The sequence below is a fragment of the Protomyctophum parallelum genome (genome assembly GCF_964188405.1).
Source record: "Protomyctophum parallelum genome assembly, chromosome: 7".
In the NCBI taxonomy this organism is placed as follows: Eukaryota; Metazoa; Chordata; class Actinopteri; order Myctophiformes; family Myctophidae; genus Protomyctophum; species Protomyctophum parallelum.
In genome coordinates this window covers 50,444,517-50,460,566 of record NC_139705.1, presented here as the reverse complement: position 1 = coordinate 50,460,566, position 16,050 = coordinate 50,444,517, and the positions used below count along the sequence as shown (strand labels likewise).

At 43.8% G+C, this 16,050-nt stretch overlaps 1 protein-coding gene across 2 annotated transcripts in view; it reads left to right on the top strand.

Moving 5' to 3' along the window:
• Positions 1 to 11,146, top strand: part of LOC310861786 (glucose-6-phosphate 1-dehydrogenase) — a 32,477-nt gene extending 21,331 nt beyond the window's left edge. For both annotated transcript variants that reach the window (XM_083769418.1, XM_083769419.1), the window contains 8 exons: positions 2,635 to 2,793; positions 4,040 to 4,165; positions 5,048 to 5,141; positions 6,758 to 6,944; positions 8,356 to 8,591; positions 9,367 to 9,443; positions 10,051 to 10,143; positions 11,009 to 11,146. In XM_083769418.1, coding sequence (XP_083625544.1) covers positions 2,635 to 2,793; positions 4,040 to 4,165; positions 5,048 to 5,141; positions 6,758 to 6,944; positions 8,356 to 8,591; positions 9,367 to 9,443; positions 10,051 to 10,143; positions 11,009 to 11,099 — 1,063 coding nt within the window. In that variant the 3' untranslated portion in view covers positions 11,100 to 11,146. The remainder of the gene's footprint in view (positions 1 to 2,634; positions 2,794 to 4,039; positions 4,166 to 5,047; positions 5,142 to 6,757; positions 6,945 to 8,355; positions 8,592 to 9,366; positions 9,444 to 10,050; positions 10,144 to 11,008) is intronic.
• Positions 11,147 to 16,050: the final 4,904 nt, after the last annotated feature.

Below are 16,050 nucleotides of genomic sequence, written 5' to 3'. Positions count from 1 at the left end.
AACATCAAGTACCACTGCATGAGGGTCAAGTCAGTATTATTAAGAACATCAAGTACCACTGCATGAGCGTCAAGTCAGTATTATTCACTAAGAACATCAAGTACCACTGCATGAGCGTCAAGTCAGTATTATTAAGAACATCAAGTACCACTGCATGAGCATCAAGTCAGTATTATTCACTAAGAACATCAAGTACCACTGCATGAGCGTCAAGTCAGTATTATTCACTAAGAACATCAAGTACCACTGCATGAGCGTCAAGTCAGTATTATTAAGAACATCAAGTACCACTGCATGAGCGTCAAGTCAGTATTATTCACTAAGAACATCAAGTACCACTGCATGAGCGTCAAGTCAGTATTATTCACTAAGAACATCAAGTACCACTGCATGAGCGTCAAGTCAGTATTATTAAGAACATCAAGTACCACTGCATGAGCGTCAAGTCAGTATTATTCACTAAGAACATCAAGTACCACTGCATGAGGGTCAAGTCAGTATTATTAAGAACATCAAGTACCACTGCATGAGCGTCAAGTCAGTATTATTCACTAAGAACATCAAGTACCACTGCATGAGCGTCAAGTCAGTATTATTCACTAAGAACATCAAGTACCACTGCATGAGCGTCAAGTCAGTATTATTCACTAAGAACATCAAGTACCACTGCATGAGCGTCAAGTCAGTATTATTCACTAAGAACATCAAGTACCACTGCATGAGCGTCAAGTCAGTATGATTCACTAAGAACATCAAGTACCACTGCATGAGCGTCAAGTCAGTATTATTAAGAACATCAAGTACCACTGCATGAGCGTCAAGTCAGTATTATTCACTAAGAACATCAAGTACCACTGCATGAGCGTCAAGTCAGTATTATTAAGAACATCAAGTACCACTGCATGAGCGTCAAGTCAGTATTATTAAGAACATCAAGTACCACTGCATGAGCGTCAAGTCAGTATTATTCACTAAGAACATCAAGTACCACTGCATGAGCGTCAAGTCAGTATGATTCACTAAGAACATCAAGTACCACTGCATGAGCGTCAAGTCAGTATTATTAAGAACATCAAGTACCACTGCATGAGCGTCAAGTCAGTATTATTCACTAAGAACATCAAGTACCACTGCATGAGGGTCAAGTCAGTATTATTAAGAACATCAAGTACCACTGCATGAGCGTCAAGTCAGTATTATTCACTAAGAACATCAAGTACCACTGCATGAGCATCAAGTCAGTATTATTCACTAAGAACATCAAGTACCACTGCATGAGCGTCAAGTCAGTATTATTCACTAAGAACATCAAGTACCACTGCATGAGCGTCAAGTCAGTATTATTCACTAAGAACATCAAGTACCACTGCATGAGCGTCAAGTCAGTATTATTAAGAACATCAAGTACCACTGCATGAGCGTCAAGTCAGTATTATTCACTAAGAACATCAAGTACCACTGCATGAGCTTCAAGTCAGTATTATTCACGCCACCCCTCGACTGCTTTAGGATTGTGTCGATTCCGTTTGTTGATTTGGTTCCATGTTGGTTCGTTCCGCAAGCATCACTGAAGTGGCAATAATCACGTTAAACCACACCCTCTCGTGTAATATTGCAATTCTACAACAGTTACCCTTAAAACTAAGAAAATCCCTGAAAGAATATGTTTTTTTAATGACGGATGTAGTCACTACGACCTCAAATGTCCCAATAAACTAGCTAGCCTATAGCCACAGAGTTTGCTAGCACTCTGGGAGAACAGAGCAGCTGAATTATTTGTTTTGATTAGGTGGTGAACGGTGCTGGTTTAACCCACGGCTAGAAGGCCGTTTCAACCAATCAGATTGTTTCCTCGAAACGACCTGTGGTAGAATAAAGGATAACCAACATGGGACAGTTCAAAGCCATCTGAACTGAGTGGTACTGTACTGTACTGTACTGTACTGTACTGTACTGTACTGTACTGTACTGTACTGTACTGTACTGTACTGTACTGTACTGTACTGTAATGTGTCAGACAAGTACTGACTACAGTAACTTGAAACATGATGTTTACTGTGATTAGGGTAAGCTTACATTTCATATCACGAACACCATGTAGTGAAAACTGTAACTGTAAGCAAAACGAATCAAAAGAATGTTTTTGGAAATTATGAATCGATTTTGATTCGTTCATAACGGGAATCGTGATTCTAATTCGAATCTGTTTTTTGACACCTCTACTAGGCATCTAGATAGATTTTAGGCTTTGACTAATGTGGGGTTTCTAGTAGGATTTATTTGTGTGACTGCAACCAGAAGTGGGTGGAATGTGTGTACTTTGTATTACGATACTTGTGGGGCCAGATATTAAAAAAGTATAATAGAATGTGAGAAATAGACATTGTGAGGACATAATTTTACTGGTCCTCACAGGAGATTTGGGCTTATATTTATGAAAAGATTCAGGTTACGGTTGGATATTTAGAGGTTGGGATTGGAGTTGTGCCTTATTCGTGTGTGTGCGTGTGCGTGTGTGTGTGTGTGTGTGTGTGTGTGTGTGTGTGTGTGTGTGTGTGTGTGTGTGTGTGTGTGTGTGTGTGTGTGTGTGTGTGTGTGTGTCTGTGTCTGTGTCTGTGTCTGTGTCTGTGACAGAGGCTGGAACAGGGTGATCGTAGAGAAGCCGTTTGGTCGTGACCTTCAGAGCTCTGAGGAGCTGACCAGACACCTGTCCTCTCTGTTCACCGAGGACCAGATCTTCCGCATCGACCACTATCTGGGCAAGGAGATGGTCCAGAACCTCATGGTGCTCAGGTAGGGTCCAGAACCTCATGGTGCTCAGGTAGGGTCCAGAACCTCATGGTGCTCAGGTAGGGTCCAGAACCTCATGGTGCTCAGGTAGGTACTGACCACTCTGAGAACAACAGAACTACAGTATATAAGACCCCTTCGGATAAACGGCACGGTAGTAAAAGTCATCAATTGATTACCGTAATTTCCGGACTATAAGCCGCACCTGAATATAAGCAGCACCAGCCAAATTTAGGGAAAATCCCATATACAAGCCGCACCGGACTACAAGCCGCACCGGACTATAAGCCGCACCGGACTATAAGCCGCAGCTACGTTAGCTCAGAGCCTGAGATGGCTCTGCGTTAGCTGTAAAAATCCATAGATTAGCCGCACCGTTGTATAAGCCGCAGGGTTCAAATCATGGGTAAAAAGCCGCGGCTTATAGTCCGGAAATTACGGTAATTGGTGGTGGTGTAGAATATAGACCCAAATTCTTCTCCCTTCTGGCTCCAAAACTGTGGAATGCACTTCCCGTCGCAGTCAGAACTGCAGCCTCACTCCCAATCCTCTGCCGTAGTCTGAAAACCCACCTCTTCAGACTCCACCATGGCCCGTAGCATTTACCCTAGCCTAGTATTTTAAACAGACTTATAGCTTGTTACGTAGACGGCATTAGAATTGCATTTTATGTAGCCATAGCACTTTATAGTACACATGTATGATATATAATATAGTATAGTACAGTGTGTATAGTTGACATAGATACTCCACTGTTACGTTCTTAGTTTATACATGATTCATGGTAACTACTTTTTATATATGTGATGTATGCCATGTTTTTTGTTATTGCTTAATGTAAGTCGCTCTGGATTAAGAGTGTCTGCTAAATGCCTAAATTGTATTTAACACATATTTTAACCGAAGAAAATAACTTAACCCATTCTGACCTGAGATCAGATTCATACGAGGTTTCCGCCGGACACACACTGGTCTGATGAACCCATTCTGACCTGAGATCGGATTCTAGAAATGTCAGTCGCTCTTCGATTTTTCAAAAATAGCAGACCTACAAGCTCATATCGCGCCACTCGGTGGCGCGGTATGAGCTTGTAGATCTGCTATTTTTAAATAGCTAAAGCACGACATGATGCTGACACCAAAATGGGTGCCTGTTCAGAATGGGTTAAATAACTCCCTTTTTAAATATCTAAAAGTATGCTGGTCTGGTATTGGGCAGAGGGGTCACGGTGTACGGTTTTGTTTCCAGGTTTGGAAACCGTATCTTCGGTCCCATCTGGAACAGGGACAGCATCGCCTGCGTCGTCCTCACCTTCAAAGAGCCGTTCGGCACTCAGGGACGGGGAGGCTACTTCGACGACTTCGGCATCATCCGGTAAGAAGAGGAGATTATCGGTCATTTATCGGATGTTTTGACGCGGCAACGTTCACATGCCGTTACACATGACTCTAATTCAAAGCATTCAGCTGTGGAACACATTCTCCATTGCAGTTAGAACTACAGTTGTTCCGATGCCAGTGTCAGAAATCAGACTAAAGTGTCTAAAATGCTATCGTATCTGCGAGATCAGCTGTCCTTGCTTTTCTTTTTTATTACACACTAATTCCTGGTATGGTGTCGGTGCTCTCAGACTGTATCGACCGATACGCAAGTTATGGGTATCTGAATCGGTATCTGTACATCTCTAGTTGGAACTGCAGACTCACTCCCTATGTAATAATCTGTTCCCGCCTAGAGTGTAAAAACAATGACTGACAGATTTACACTGATGCTACGGTCCTTTTGCTACATGTGATGCTAGTTTACTGAGGCACTACACTGTCTCTGAATGTGATGTACGTGATGATTACCATGTCATTCCCATGTCCTGCCGTTGGCAAGTCAGTAGATTGTCAGAAACAGAACATTGTCAATGAGAAAGGGTGGCATTTGCCCGGTGTTACATGTTAATTCTATTCAGATCCCTGAATAGATGACAGTTCCTCTGCTGGACACTTTCAGTAGCACAGCAGTAGAAAGAGCTGCTCATCAGAGCAGATCTCATCAGTGAATAAAACCTGCAGGAAAAACATGCATTTTCAAAAACCTTCAGAGGAAAGTGTGAAGAGTTGGAATGTCACATCTGTACCTTGTTTATTGTAAGTCACTCTAGATAAGAGCGCCTGCTGAATGCCAGAATTGTAAATGGCATTCAGAGATTTAAAAAACAAAAACATTTAAAGTGTGTAAGTAATTGTCTCTCTCTCTCTCTCTCAGTGATGTCATGCAGAACCACTTGCTGCAGATGCTGTGTCTGGTTGCCATGGAGAAGCCAGCTTCCACCAGCTCTGATGACGTCAGAGATGAGAAGGTACCGTCAACCAATCCTCATTAAGCAAAACTCTACACATATAATTAATGACTTGCGCAAGCAGAGCGCGCCAGTACTATAATCGGCTGCGTGTGTCGGTGGTGTCCGTCGGCCAATCGGGGACCAAGTATGTGTGTATCTGTCGGTGTTGCCCACCGGCCAATCGGAGACCAAGACCAGCGATCGGCTCGGTATGTGTGTCGGTACATTCCATCAGCCAATGAGAAACGTAACTAACTAAAGTACGACTACGTTTCTAAATCGGTATAAGGTCAATAGGGGGTGTGTATTGGCCGGGTGTGTGTGTGTGTGTGTGTGTGTGTGTGTGTGTATATATCTGTGTACTCCACCGGGCAATGAGGGACCACTGACCACTGCTGTAGCGTAGACCGCAGCAGAGAGCTTTAGGACTCAGAGCAGCAGTGGTGAGCGCACCTCATGGCGCGCTCTGCTTGCGCACAAGCAGGCCATACAAACATGGCCTACTTGTGTGCAATGCGCAAGTTGGCAGCTCGACAGAGTGCATTTCTAGTTTTGACTGTAGCAACATACAGATAGATGTGTTGTGCAAGTCAGGAAGAGTAATGACAAGTTATATTACTGCTTATTTATGACTACAACTTGGGGACCCCAGAAGTGTTCTACAGTAAAATTCCCCTTAAGTGTACGTGTAATATTTGGGATAATGACCAGTAAGCCAGTCATTATTAACCCCCCCCCCCCCCCCCCAGCCCTGCAAAACAATATTACCTTGGTACAGAATGCCAGCTCAGTGGCCTTGTGGTTAGAGTGTCCGCCCTGAGACTGGGAGGTCGGGGTTCGATCTCCGGCCGGGTCATACCAAAGACTCAAAAAATGGGACCCAGTGCCTCCCTGCTTGACACTCAGCATCAAGGGTTGGATTGGGGGTAAGTCCCTGCGACATACTAGCGTCATGTCCAGGGGGTGTACTTGTACATCAAGCTGCCTCACGCTACAGAAACAGTAGATAGGCTCCTGCCCTATGGGCCTCATGGCTACAGAAACAGGAGATAGGCTCCTGCCCTATGGGCCTCATGGCTACAGAAACAGGAGATAGGCTCCTGCCCCTATGGGCCTCATGGCTACAGAAACAGGAGATAGGCTCCTGCCCCTATGGGCCTCATGGCTACAGAAACAGGAGATAGGCTCCTGCCCCTATGGGCCTCATGGCTACAGAAACAGGAGATAGGCTCCTGCCCCTATGGGCCTCATGGCTACAGAAACAGGAGATAGGCTCCTGCCCCTATGGGCCTCATGGCTACAGAAACAGGAGATAGGCTCCTGCCCCTATGGGCCTCATGGATACAGAAACAGGAGATAGGCTCCTGCCCCTATGGGCCTCATGGCTACAGAAACAGGAGATAGGCTCCTGCCCCTATGGGCCTCATGGCTACAGAAACAGGAGATAGGCTCCTGGCCCTATGGGCCTCATGGCTCGGCAAGGCTACTTACTCTACACTCTACAGAATGCCAGATAAGGGAAGTAAAGGCTTATTGTCTTGTGTCCCGCTTGCACCCTCTACAGGTGAAGGTGCTGAAGTGCATCTCCCCGGTGTCCATGTCTGATGTGTGTGTCCCGCTTGCACCCTCTACAGGTGAAGGTGCTGAAGTGCATCTCCCCGGTGTCCATGTCTGACGTGGTGCTGGGTCAGTATGTGGGAGACCCAGAGGGGGAGGGGGACGCCAAGCTGGGCTACCTGGACGACACCACCGTCCCCAAGGGGTCCACGCAGGCCACCTTCGCCACCATCGTGCTGCACGTCAACAACGAGCGCTGGGATGGTAATAAGCACATTTCAGATCTTTTATTATTATTATTTTTCGCTCATGGTAGCGCACAGCTATTCATAATTTCATGAATTCAAAATACAATAAAACTGAACTGAATTCACGATTTCACACATTACCATGATCTTAACTCATTTTGGGTGGGAACCCCTTTTGGTGTTAGCAATACATTATGCTTTAGCTATTGAAAAATAGCAGATCTACAAGCTCATAGCGAGCCACCGAGTGGCGCGCTACGAGCTTGTAGGTCTGCTATTTTTGAAAAATCGAAAAGGACGACTGACACGGAAACATAGCTTTTTCAGAAAACTGTCAGGATGTAGAAGACATTTTTTTAGAATCTGATCACGGGTCAAAATGGGTTTAAATGTTATTGTGCCTGCCCCAGAGTGGCGACAATTTTCAAATTCAGTACATCCGTACATTGGAACTGAAGAGCAGTGGTTCTCTGGGTTCTTTGGGTTCTTTGGGGAAGTTGAGGTGCTTACAGGATATAGAACCTCTGTCATACAAATAACCTTTTCAGCCCCTGTATGTACGGTATGATTGATTGATTCAATACTTTAGTAACAATTTGCAAAAAGGGCACTGTGGCACAGATTTACACAAAAGAATGCTAAAAGGATAACCCAAGATAAGCTATAGTTTCCGTCTATTCAATGTGTGTTGTTTTGTTTTGGTTCTCCAGAGATTCCATTAGTCTCTCGCCTCTAAAATGTTAAGACCTAATTCCACAATGGGAGCTTGACGGTGGTGTGCAGAATTTTTATTATTTTGCTACCGTTTAAGTTTTGAAACCGGCGCCCAGAACATCAGGGTCTGGGATGTGCGTTTCTCAGCGTTTTGACGCCTTTTCCTTATCTAACGGTTCTATATAGCACCGTTTGTCAAAGGTGAGCTACAGTATACTGTATAGCACTTTTCAGATGGGTGATATACAGCAACCGAAGAACCAGTTTCAGTGCAATGTAGCACCATTTGTGACTGCCATTGGAATTCTTTGAATTTTCGTTTTTTCATGTCATATGAAAGCTTCAAATTGACATACCGTAGGCTATTTATTGGTTGTTCAGTTTGACCCACCAGTTTTGGAGATATGGCTTATAGAGTAATGTCTTGCAGAGAAACGGCGAGTTGAGAAAACAGGCTTGAAAGGTTCACTTCTGTGGTCTCAAACATTACACCTAGCTACATGTTTAAGCATGTATTCCATATTTACATTTACATATTTTAGCTCTGAGCCTCTGACACTTATTTCAGACATGCTGTAGTAGGCTGCCTGTGCTATTAACTCATTAATGGTGTTTTTTTTCATGGGGTAATTTGCGCGATGACAGTCTCTCAGTCAAATCTGGTCACATTTGTGTTTCGTGTGACCGTCGGTGCTTTGCCACTGTGCCTGCAGGCGTTCCCTTCATCCTGCGCTGCGGGAAGGCCCTGAACGAGAGGAAGGCGGAGGTGCGGCTGCAGTTCACCGACGTCCCGGGGGACATCTTCGGGAAGCAGTGTCGCCGCAACGAGCTGGTGGTGCGCGTGCAGCCCAACGAGGCCATCTACGCCAAGATGATGAGCAAGAAGCCCGGCGTGCACTTCAGCCCCGAGGAGACGGAGCTGGACCTCACTTACAAGAGCAGATACAGGGCAAGTGTTTCAGCCTGTTCCTAACGTACAAGAGCAGATACAGGGCAAGTGTTTCAGCCTGTTCCTAACGTACAAGAGCAGATACAGGGCAAGTGTTTCAGCCTAATGTCTGTTCTCTAGGACCTCACCTACAAGAGCAGATACAGGGCAAGTGTTTCAGCCAGCCGCGACTCCTAATGTCTGTCCTCTAGGACGGTAAACGTCTCCTAATGTCTGTCCTCTAGGACGGTAAACGTCTCCTAATGTCTGTCCTCTAGGACGGTAAACGTCTCCTAATGTCTGTCCTCTAGGACGGTAAACGTCTCCTAATGTCTGTCCTCTAGGACGGTAAACGTCTCCTAATGTCTGTCCTCTAGGACGGTAAACGTCTCCTAATGTCTGTCCTCTAGGACGGTAAACGTCTCCTAATGTCTGTCCTCTAGGACGGTAAACGTCTCCTAATGTCTGTCCTCTAGGACGGTAAACGTCTTCTAATGTCTGTCCTCTAGGACGGTAAACGTCTCCTAATGTCTGTCCTCTAGGACGGTAAACGTCTCCTAATGTCTGTCCTCTAGGACGGTAAACGTCTCCTAATGTCTGTCCTCTAGGACGGTAAACGTCTCCTAATGTCTGTCCTCTAGGACGGTAAACGTTATAGTCACTCTGCGACTATGGTGTCAGTGCACGCCGATAGTCCCATGTTTGCCTTCCTATTCTGTACAGCCCCGGATCTTTTAAAAACGTCTTGCTCTTATTAAAAACAGGAATGAACTAAAACCTTGTGCTCTCTCCTCAGGATGTGAACCTGCCAGACGCCTATGAGCGCCTCATCCTGGACGTGTTCTGTGGAAGCCAGATGCACTTTGTGCGCAGGTCTGGCCACTTGTCTGTCAACCTTATTATTATTAACCTACATTCTGTTGAAATGGCAGCATGCCACGTTGAGTTGTTTGTGTACCACTAGGTTAGGTCTTGCCCTGAAAATAAAATTTCAGGGCAAGACCCCATTTGAAAAGGATGCCCAGTTTGACATGCAGAGGCTACTGACCCCCATTTAATGCCATTTATATCTGGGACCCCTCGCCTGTGTGTTAGGTTGTGCAACAGTGACACTTGGTGGTGAACAAACGCTATTTTCGTGCTCGGACACAGGGACACACACATAGCTGTCTATAGGAGTGGTTGCGCCACTCAAAAATAAGAAAATACTACTAATATGTAAGAGAATTTATTTTAAAAAATAGAGTTCAGTCATTTGCCACTGTATTGAAAAGAAGAAGACATATTGTAAAAAATAAATTAAGAAACCTATCGTGATTTGAATTGTATTGTGAGTTGAGTGAATGGTTACATGTTGTATTGTGAGTTGAGTGAATGGTTACATGCCTAGTGTTGATGGAAGCACCAAACTCTTTCCCTTTCCAGATGCAAATGTCCTATTTTTAAATATACCGTTGCTGTGTGTTTGTTCCTTGTCCAGTGATGAACTGAGGGAAGCTTGGAGGATCTTCACACCTCTCCTTCACAAGATAGAGAAAGAGAAAATTAAACCCATTCCGTACAAATATGGAGGGTAAGAGTTCACTTATTTTTTTTATTGTTTATAAAAAAAATCTAACACGATAAGGAACATATGTCTCTCTGACTGTCTGGTGGAAACCTCATATATCCAAAAACTGTTACTTTTCAGGATTCACATATAAAAAGAAACGGCAAAAGTAGCAGATTTACAAGCTGAAAACGCGTCTCCTCGAGACGATTTTCAAGCTTGTAGATCTTCTACTTTTGATACTTTGGTATGACGCTGTTTTATGATCACGTAGGGCCCTCATGGGCCCAACTTTGACCATGGAGAGGGACACTATATTTCCACACTCACTCCAGAGGGCCACAGTGCATATCACTGTCGTGGCAAAAATAGCTGATCTACAAGCTCAAAACGCGCCGCACCGCAGCACGTTTTGAGCTTGTAGATCAGCTATTTTTGCTATTATTTGAATTGAAATCCTGATGACATAAGAAAATATAATTTTAATACTACTACATTTTAAAGCTACTAATTTAGACTGAAGTAAGTAAGGCTGGTCATCTTTGCAAATCAATAATAATAATAATAATAAAAAGTATTCTGATATTAACCTGAGGGCCACATTAACCCATTCTGAACGGGCACCCATTTTGGTGTCGGCATCATGTTATGCTTTAGCTATTGAAAAATAGCAGATCTACAAGCTCATAGCGAGCCACCGAGTGGCGCGCTACGAGCTTGTAGGTCTGCTATTTTTTGAAAAATCGAAGAACGACTGACATTTTTTTAGAATCTGATCTCAGGTCAGAATGGGTTCATCAGACCAGTGTGTGTCCAGTCGGAAAACCTCGTATGAATCTGATCTCAGGTCAGAATGGGTTAAATGTTTATTTTTTTCCCTTTTCGTCAGCCGGGGACCGGCCGAAGCGGACGAGCTCTCCAAGAGAGTGGGTTTCGTGTACGAAGGCACTTACAAATGGGTCAACCCCCACAAACTGTGAGCGGTGAGGAAGACCAGACCATGATGAAGAAGAGTGGAATTGGCGGGAGGGGAGGGGAGGGGGGGAGGGGGGGGGGGGGGGGTGCAGCAGGGTAAGTGAGTCGTGTCACTATTCCCACTATCCATGTGGACCGCCATCATCACAGAGGTTAAAGGTTAAACCGTAGTCGAAGAGAGAAGACTTGGATAAAAAGCTTTAGAATATCAAAGGATTATAAAGGGGCCATGTCCACAGAAAATGTGCTACACACATGGATTAAAGTTCTCAGTCACCATGACTGATTTCAAGTCATTCTTCTTATCCGATTTACAAGAGTGTCAGAATGGGTCAATTTATTTTCTGCAAACTGTAGAAAGCAGCAACTTAGGTTTTAGAATGATAAAACGACATAATTCTACATGGTGTGCTAGTTGTTTTTTGAAACACTGGTGCTTGTGTCACACCGTTTCCACAAATCACAGATTGGGGAATTGGGCCTATAGCAAAGCATTTTCAGTCAGATATTTTTATTTGGCTTTACTCCCTGCAAACACTTGCACTGAGCTAGACGGGTCTGCTCACAGATTGTTCTGCGTAGACTCGGGGTTCCCACGGTCATGAAATCTGCTCACAGATTGTTCTGCGTAGACTCAGGGTTCCCACGGTCATGAAATCTGCTCACAGATTGTTCTGCGTAGACTCGGGGTTCCCACGGTCGTGAAATCTGCTCACAGATTGTTCTGCGTAGACTCGGGGTTCCCACGGTCGTGAAATCTGCTCACAGATTGTTCTGCGTAGACTCGGGGTTCCCACGGTCGTGAAATCTGCTCACAGATTGTTCTGCGTAGACTCGGGGTTCCCACGGTCGTGAAATCTGCTCACAGATTGTTCTGCGTAGACTCAGGGTTCCCACGGTCGTGAAATCTGCTCACAGATTGTTCTGCGTAGACTCGGGGTTCCCACGGTCGTGAAATCTGCTCACAGATTGTTCTGCGTAGACTCGGGGTTCCCACGGTCATGAAATCTGCTCACAGATTGTTCTGCGTAGACTCAGGGTTCCCACGGTCATGAAATCTGCTCACAGATTGTTCTGCGTAGACTCGGGGTTCCCACGGTCGTGAAATCTGCTCACAGATTGTTCTGCGTAGACTCGGGGTTCCCACGGTCGTGAAATCTGCTCACAGATTGTTCTGCGTAGACTCGGGGTTCCCACGGTCGTGAAATCTGCTCACAGATTGTTCTGCGTAGACTCGGGGTTCCCACGGTCGTGAAATCTGCTCACAGATTGTTCTGCGTAGACTCAGGGTTCCCACGGTCGTGAAATCTGCTCACAGATTGTTCTGCGTAGACTCGGGGTTCCCACGGTCGTGAAATCTGCTCACAGATTGTTCTGCGTAGACTCGGGGTTCCCACGGTCATGAAATCTGCTCACAGATTGTTCTGCGTAGACTCGGGGTTCCCACGGTCGTGAAATCTGCTCACAGATTGTTCTGCGTAGACTCGGGGTTCCCACGGTCATGAAAGTCCTTTTCCAAATTATTATTTTCAGATCAGTAAAAAAAAAAAGAACGAAAAATAAACCCACCAGACCTGGAGAAGGTTTGGAATTAATCAAATGTAATAATCGTAATTGCTTTTGTATATAATATAGCGTAATTGTTTTTGTCTTAACATTACGTGAAATATTATGTTACCTGGTCGAATGTAGTACCGCGCGCGCTGTAGTGCCTAAATGTATACAGGACGCCGCATGATTGAATAATAGATCTACAAGCTAACGACACGTTCCACCGTGATACGTTGTTAGCTTGTAGACCTGTTCTTTTTCTCACGTGACACCTTCCTTCGCACCTTGGCGCTGGTGTAATAGCCTTAGTTGTGTTACTGCGCTGTATGATTGTTATAGGCCTGGAAATGAGATCAAATTCTTTGGAAAAGTTTTGAAAATGCATTGTTAGAAATGTGTGGGAACCCTGTATGCGTGGCTCCACCCAAAAAAAAACACTGAAACACAATGCTCGCTCTGTAGGTGCTGCCACACGATCCAAAGAGCCGCGCACGTTTTTTGGCTGCGCACAGCTTCAAAACCGGGTTTTTAGACGTCTGGTGGATGGAAAAGAAGCTCCACTTCTGCGGGCGACTTGGCGCGACGGCCAGATTCCCGGAAGCGCTCTTCTCCGCGTCAATCGCCCGCGGAGGTGGAGCTTAATTCCCATCCACCAGCTGTCTAAAACCCAGCTGCGCACAAACGCATCACAGCTTCATCTGTCACAGGCGCAAAACAGGTGTGGAAAGGGCTACAGTGAGGAGTGCTACGGAGCTAGCAGCACGTCTTTTACCATAGCGGTTTATGGCAGTCCGGTGGCGCTGGCAGCTAAAAACAAAAGCCCTTTTCTGTGGACACGACCCCTAATTGTTGTAGTTCTCAGGAACTGTTTGTTGTCCCTCTACAGTTCCCTGGAGCCAGTTCATCAGAGCATATATTAGACCAGGTCTTTTATTAGTAGGATTTGAAACACAATATAGTAATATAATAATTATAACAACCGTAAACATTGCTTTTGTCATAGCATCGCATTTTAGTATCATCATTAACATTCTAACATTTAACTACGTATAAGACCCATTTAGAGTACTGTGGGTTTTAGCAAATAGCCAATCTACAAGCTTCACAATGGGTCGTGAGCTTGTAGATCGGTTATTTTTGAAAAAGGTTTGATAAAGAAAATAGGGACGCCACTTGGGTTATTGTTGTTACAGTGCATGTTTTCAGGACCAAACGAGGGACGGACGGATGCTCTGATGAAATGGCTCCGTGCCAACGTCCATCAGGGTCTTAACCCATTTTGGTGTTATAGCATCATGTCGTGCTTTAGCTATTGAAAAATAGCAGATCTACAAGCTCATAGCGCGCCACCGAGTGGCGCGCTACGAGCTTGTAGGTCTTGCTATTTTTGAAAAATCGAAGAGCGACTGACATGGAAGACTTTTTTTTTTTTTAATCTGATTTCAGGTCAGAATGAAAACTGTCAGGATGTAGACGACATTTTTTAAATCTGATCTCAGGTCAAAATGGGTTAATCAGTGAGGATGGACACATTGAATGTGATTCTTATTGAACAACTTAGGGGAACAAATGAACTCTGAGCAGAGCAGCACAATCCATTTCTGCCTACGCCAAGGGCTGTATTTTGCGTGTCTTAAGTACCAGGTCTTATTCCCTAACTTGAGTAAACTAAAGACCTGGAGGCGTGATCAATGCCCTTTGGCCACTCAGAATAGCCAAATGGCATTGATCACGCCTCCAGGTCTTTAGTTTACTCAAGTTAGGGAATAAGACCTGGTACTTAAGACACGCAAAATACAGCCCCAAGTCTCACCAGAGCCACATTTACTAAAAGGAGGACTTCATTCTTGTTTAAAGGACAACTTTAGTTTTTTTCAACCAAGGTTCATGTTTTAGGTTGTTATTAGAGAAAGTAAAAGATGAGTGTAATTTTTTTTTTTTCATTTGCTGCATTCTTTCGTTTTAGGGATTTTAGCTCTTTTTGACAGGGGGGCGGGGGCATTCGAGCATGGGGCTAAATATGTGTTTTCTTACCAAATTCTATGGTGATTTATTTTTGTATTATTTACTATAGTCCTAATAAACCCCAGGAAATTACACCTGGTTACAGAAGATCACAGGATCTACTGAATGTGAAGGTAGCCTACTGGAGGAAGGCTTATACTGTGTGTATAGGCTCAATATGTCAGTTTGACACATTCAATAGATCCTGTGATCTTTTGTGGCCAGATGTATTTTCTTGGGGTTTATTAGGACTATAGTAAATAATAAAAAAATAAATCGCCATAATATTTTGTAAAAAAATACATATTTAGCCCCATGCTCGAATGCCCCCGCCCCCCTGTCAAAAAAACGCTAAAATCCCTAAAACTAAAGAAGGCAGCAAATGAAGAAAAATGAACACTCATCTTTTACTTTCTCTAATAACAACCTAAAACATGAACCTTGGTTGAAAAAAACTAAAGTTGTCCTTTAACCTTATTGTCATACACTGTGCAGTTCTCAAACCTTTTCATGGTAAGGACCCCCAAATTGTATTTGGCCACAGACCCCCATCTGCAAAAAAGAATTGTGCCAGGGGCCCCATAAGAGAAGATTTTCAGAATGATTCCAAGTTTTTCTTCGATTTTCTTTTTTAATCAAAAATATAGCCAATCTACAAGCTTGTCGATCAGCCATTTTTAAGTATAAAATGGCATTTAAGTGGTTAAAAAAGATTTTGCTAGTAGAAATATAAGGTTTTTCTAGCATTAAAAATAAATAAATATATAAATCATGTTTGCCATCATCAGTAGGCAGGTTTAGTCATTTAAATCTTCGGAACTGTCCACAGTCCTCCTCTGAGACACAAAAGGTGCCATCGAGGTGACCAAATCATATGAACATAAGGTTGAAAATGGGAGAAAGTGCTCCTTTAAAAAACATGTTCACTCCTGTATTTAACTTGGGTGATTCTCAGAACAAATATACAAATCCTGCTCATTTTATCCACCAGGGGTCGCTATTACACCACGACATAAGCAAAGTGATTCTGATGCATGCTATGCTTTGACTGCAGTTATTGGAAATTTCTTCATACAATTTGTATACTTTTTTGTTTTGTTTTTTGTCACCGTTTTGGACCAAGGAAATAGCTATTATAGCTGGCTGTGTTGTTTACAAAGAGAAACTAAATGTTAAGTTTCTCTTCGTCATATTCATACTAGCAGTCTTTGAGCTTGCTTAAAGTGAGCTCTTGATCCGGTCTGTTTTTTAGCCTGCCTCTTTGAGTTGCATTACTTTGTTTACATCATTTCTTTTTACCAGGTTTATTTATGTTACTGGAGTTCATTCCAAATTTCTAATAGTCTAGATTTTCTAGACTATTTCTTCTAGACTCTAGAAGAAAGCAGTTGGTTTGTCCTT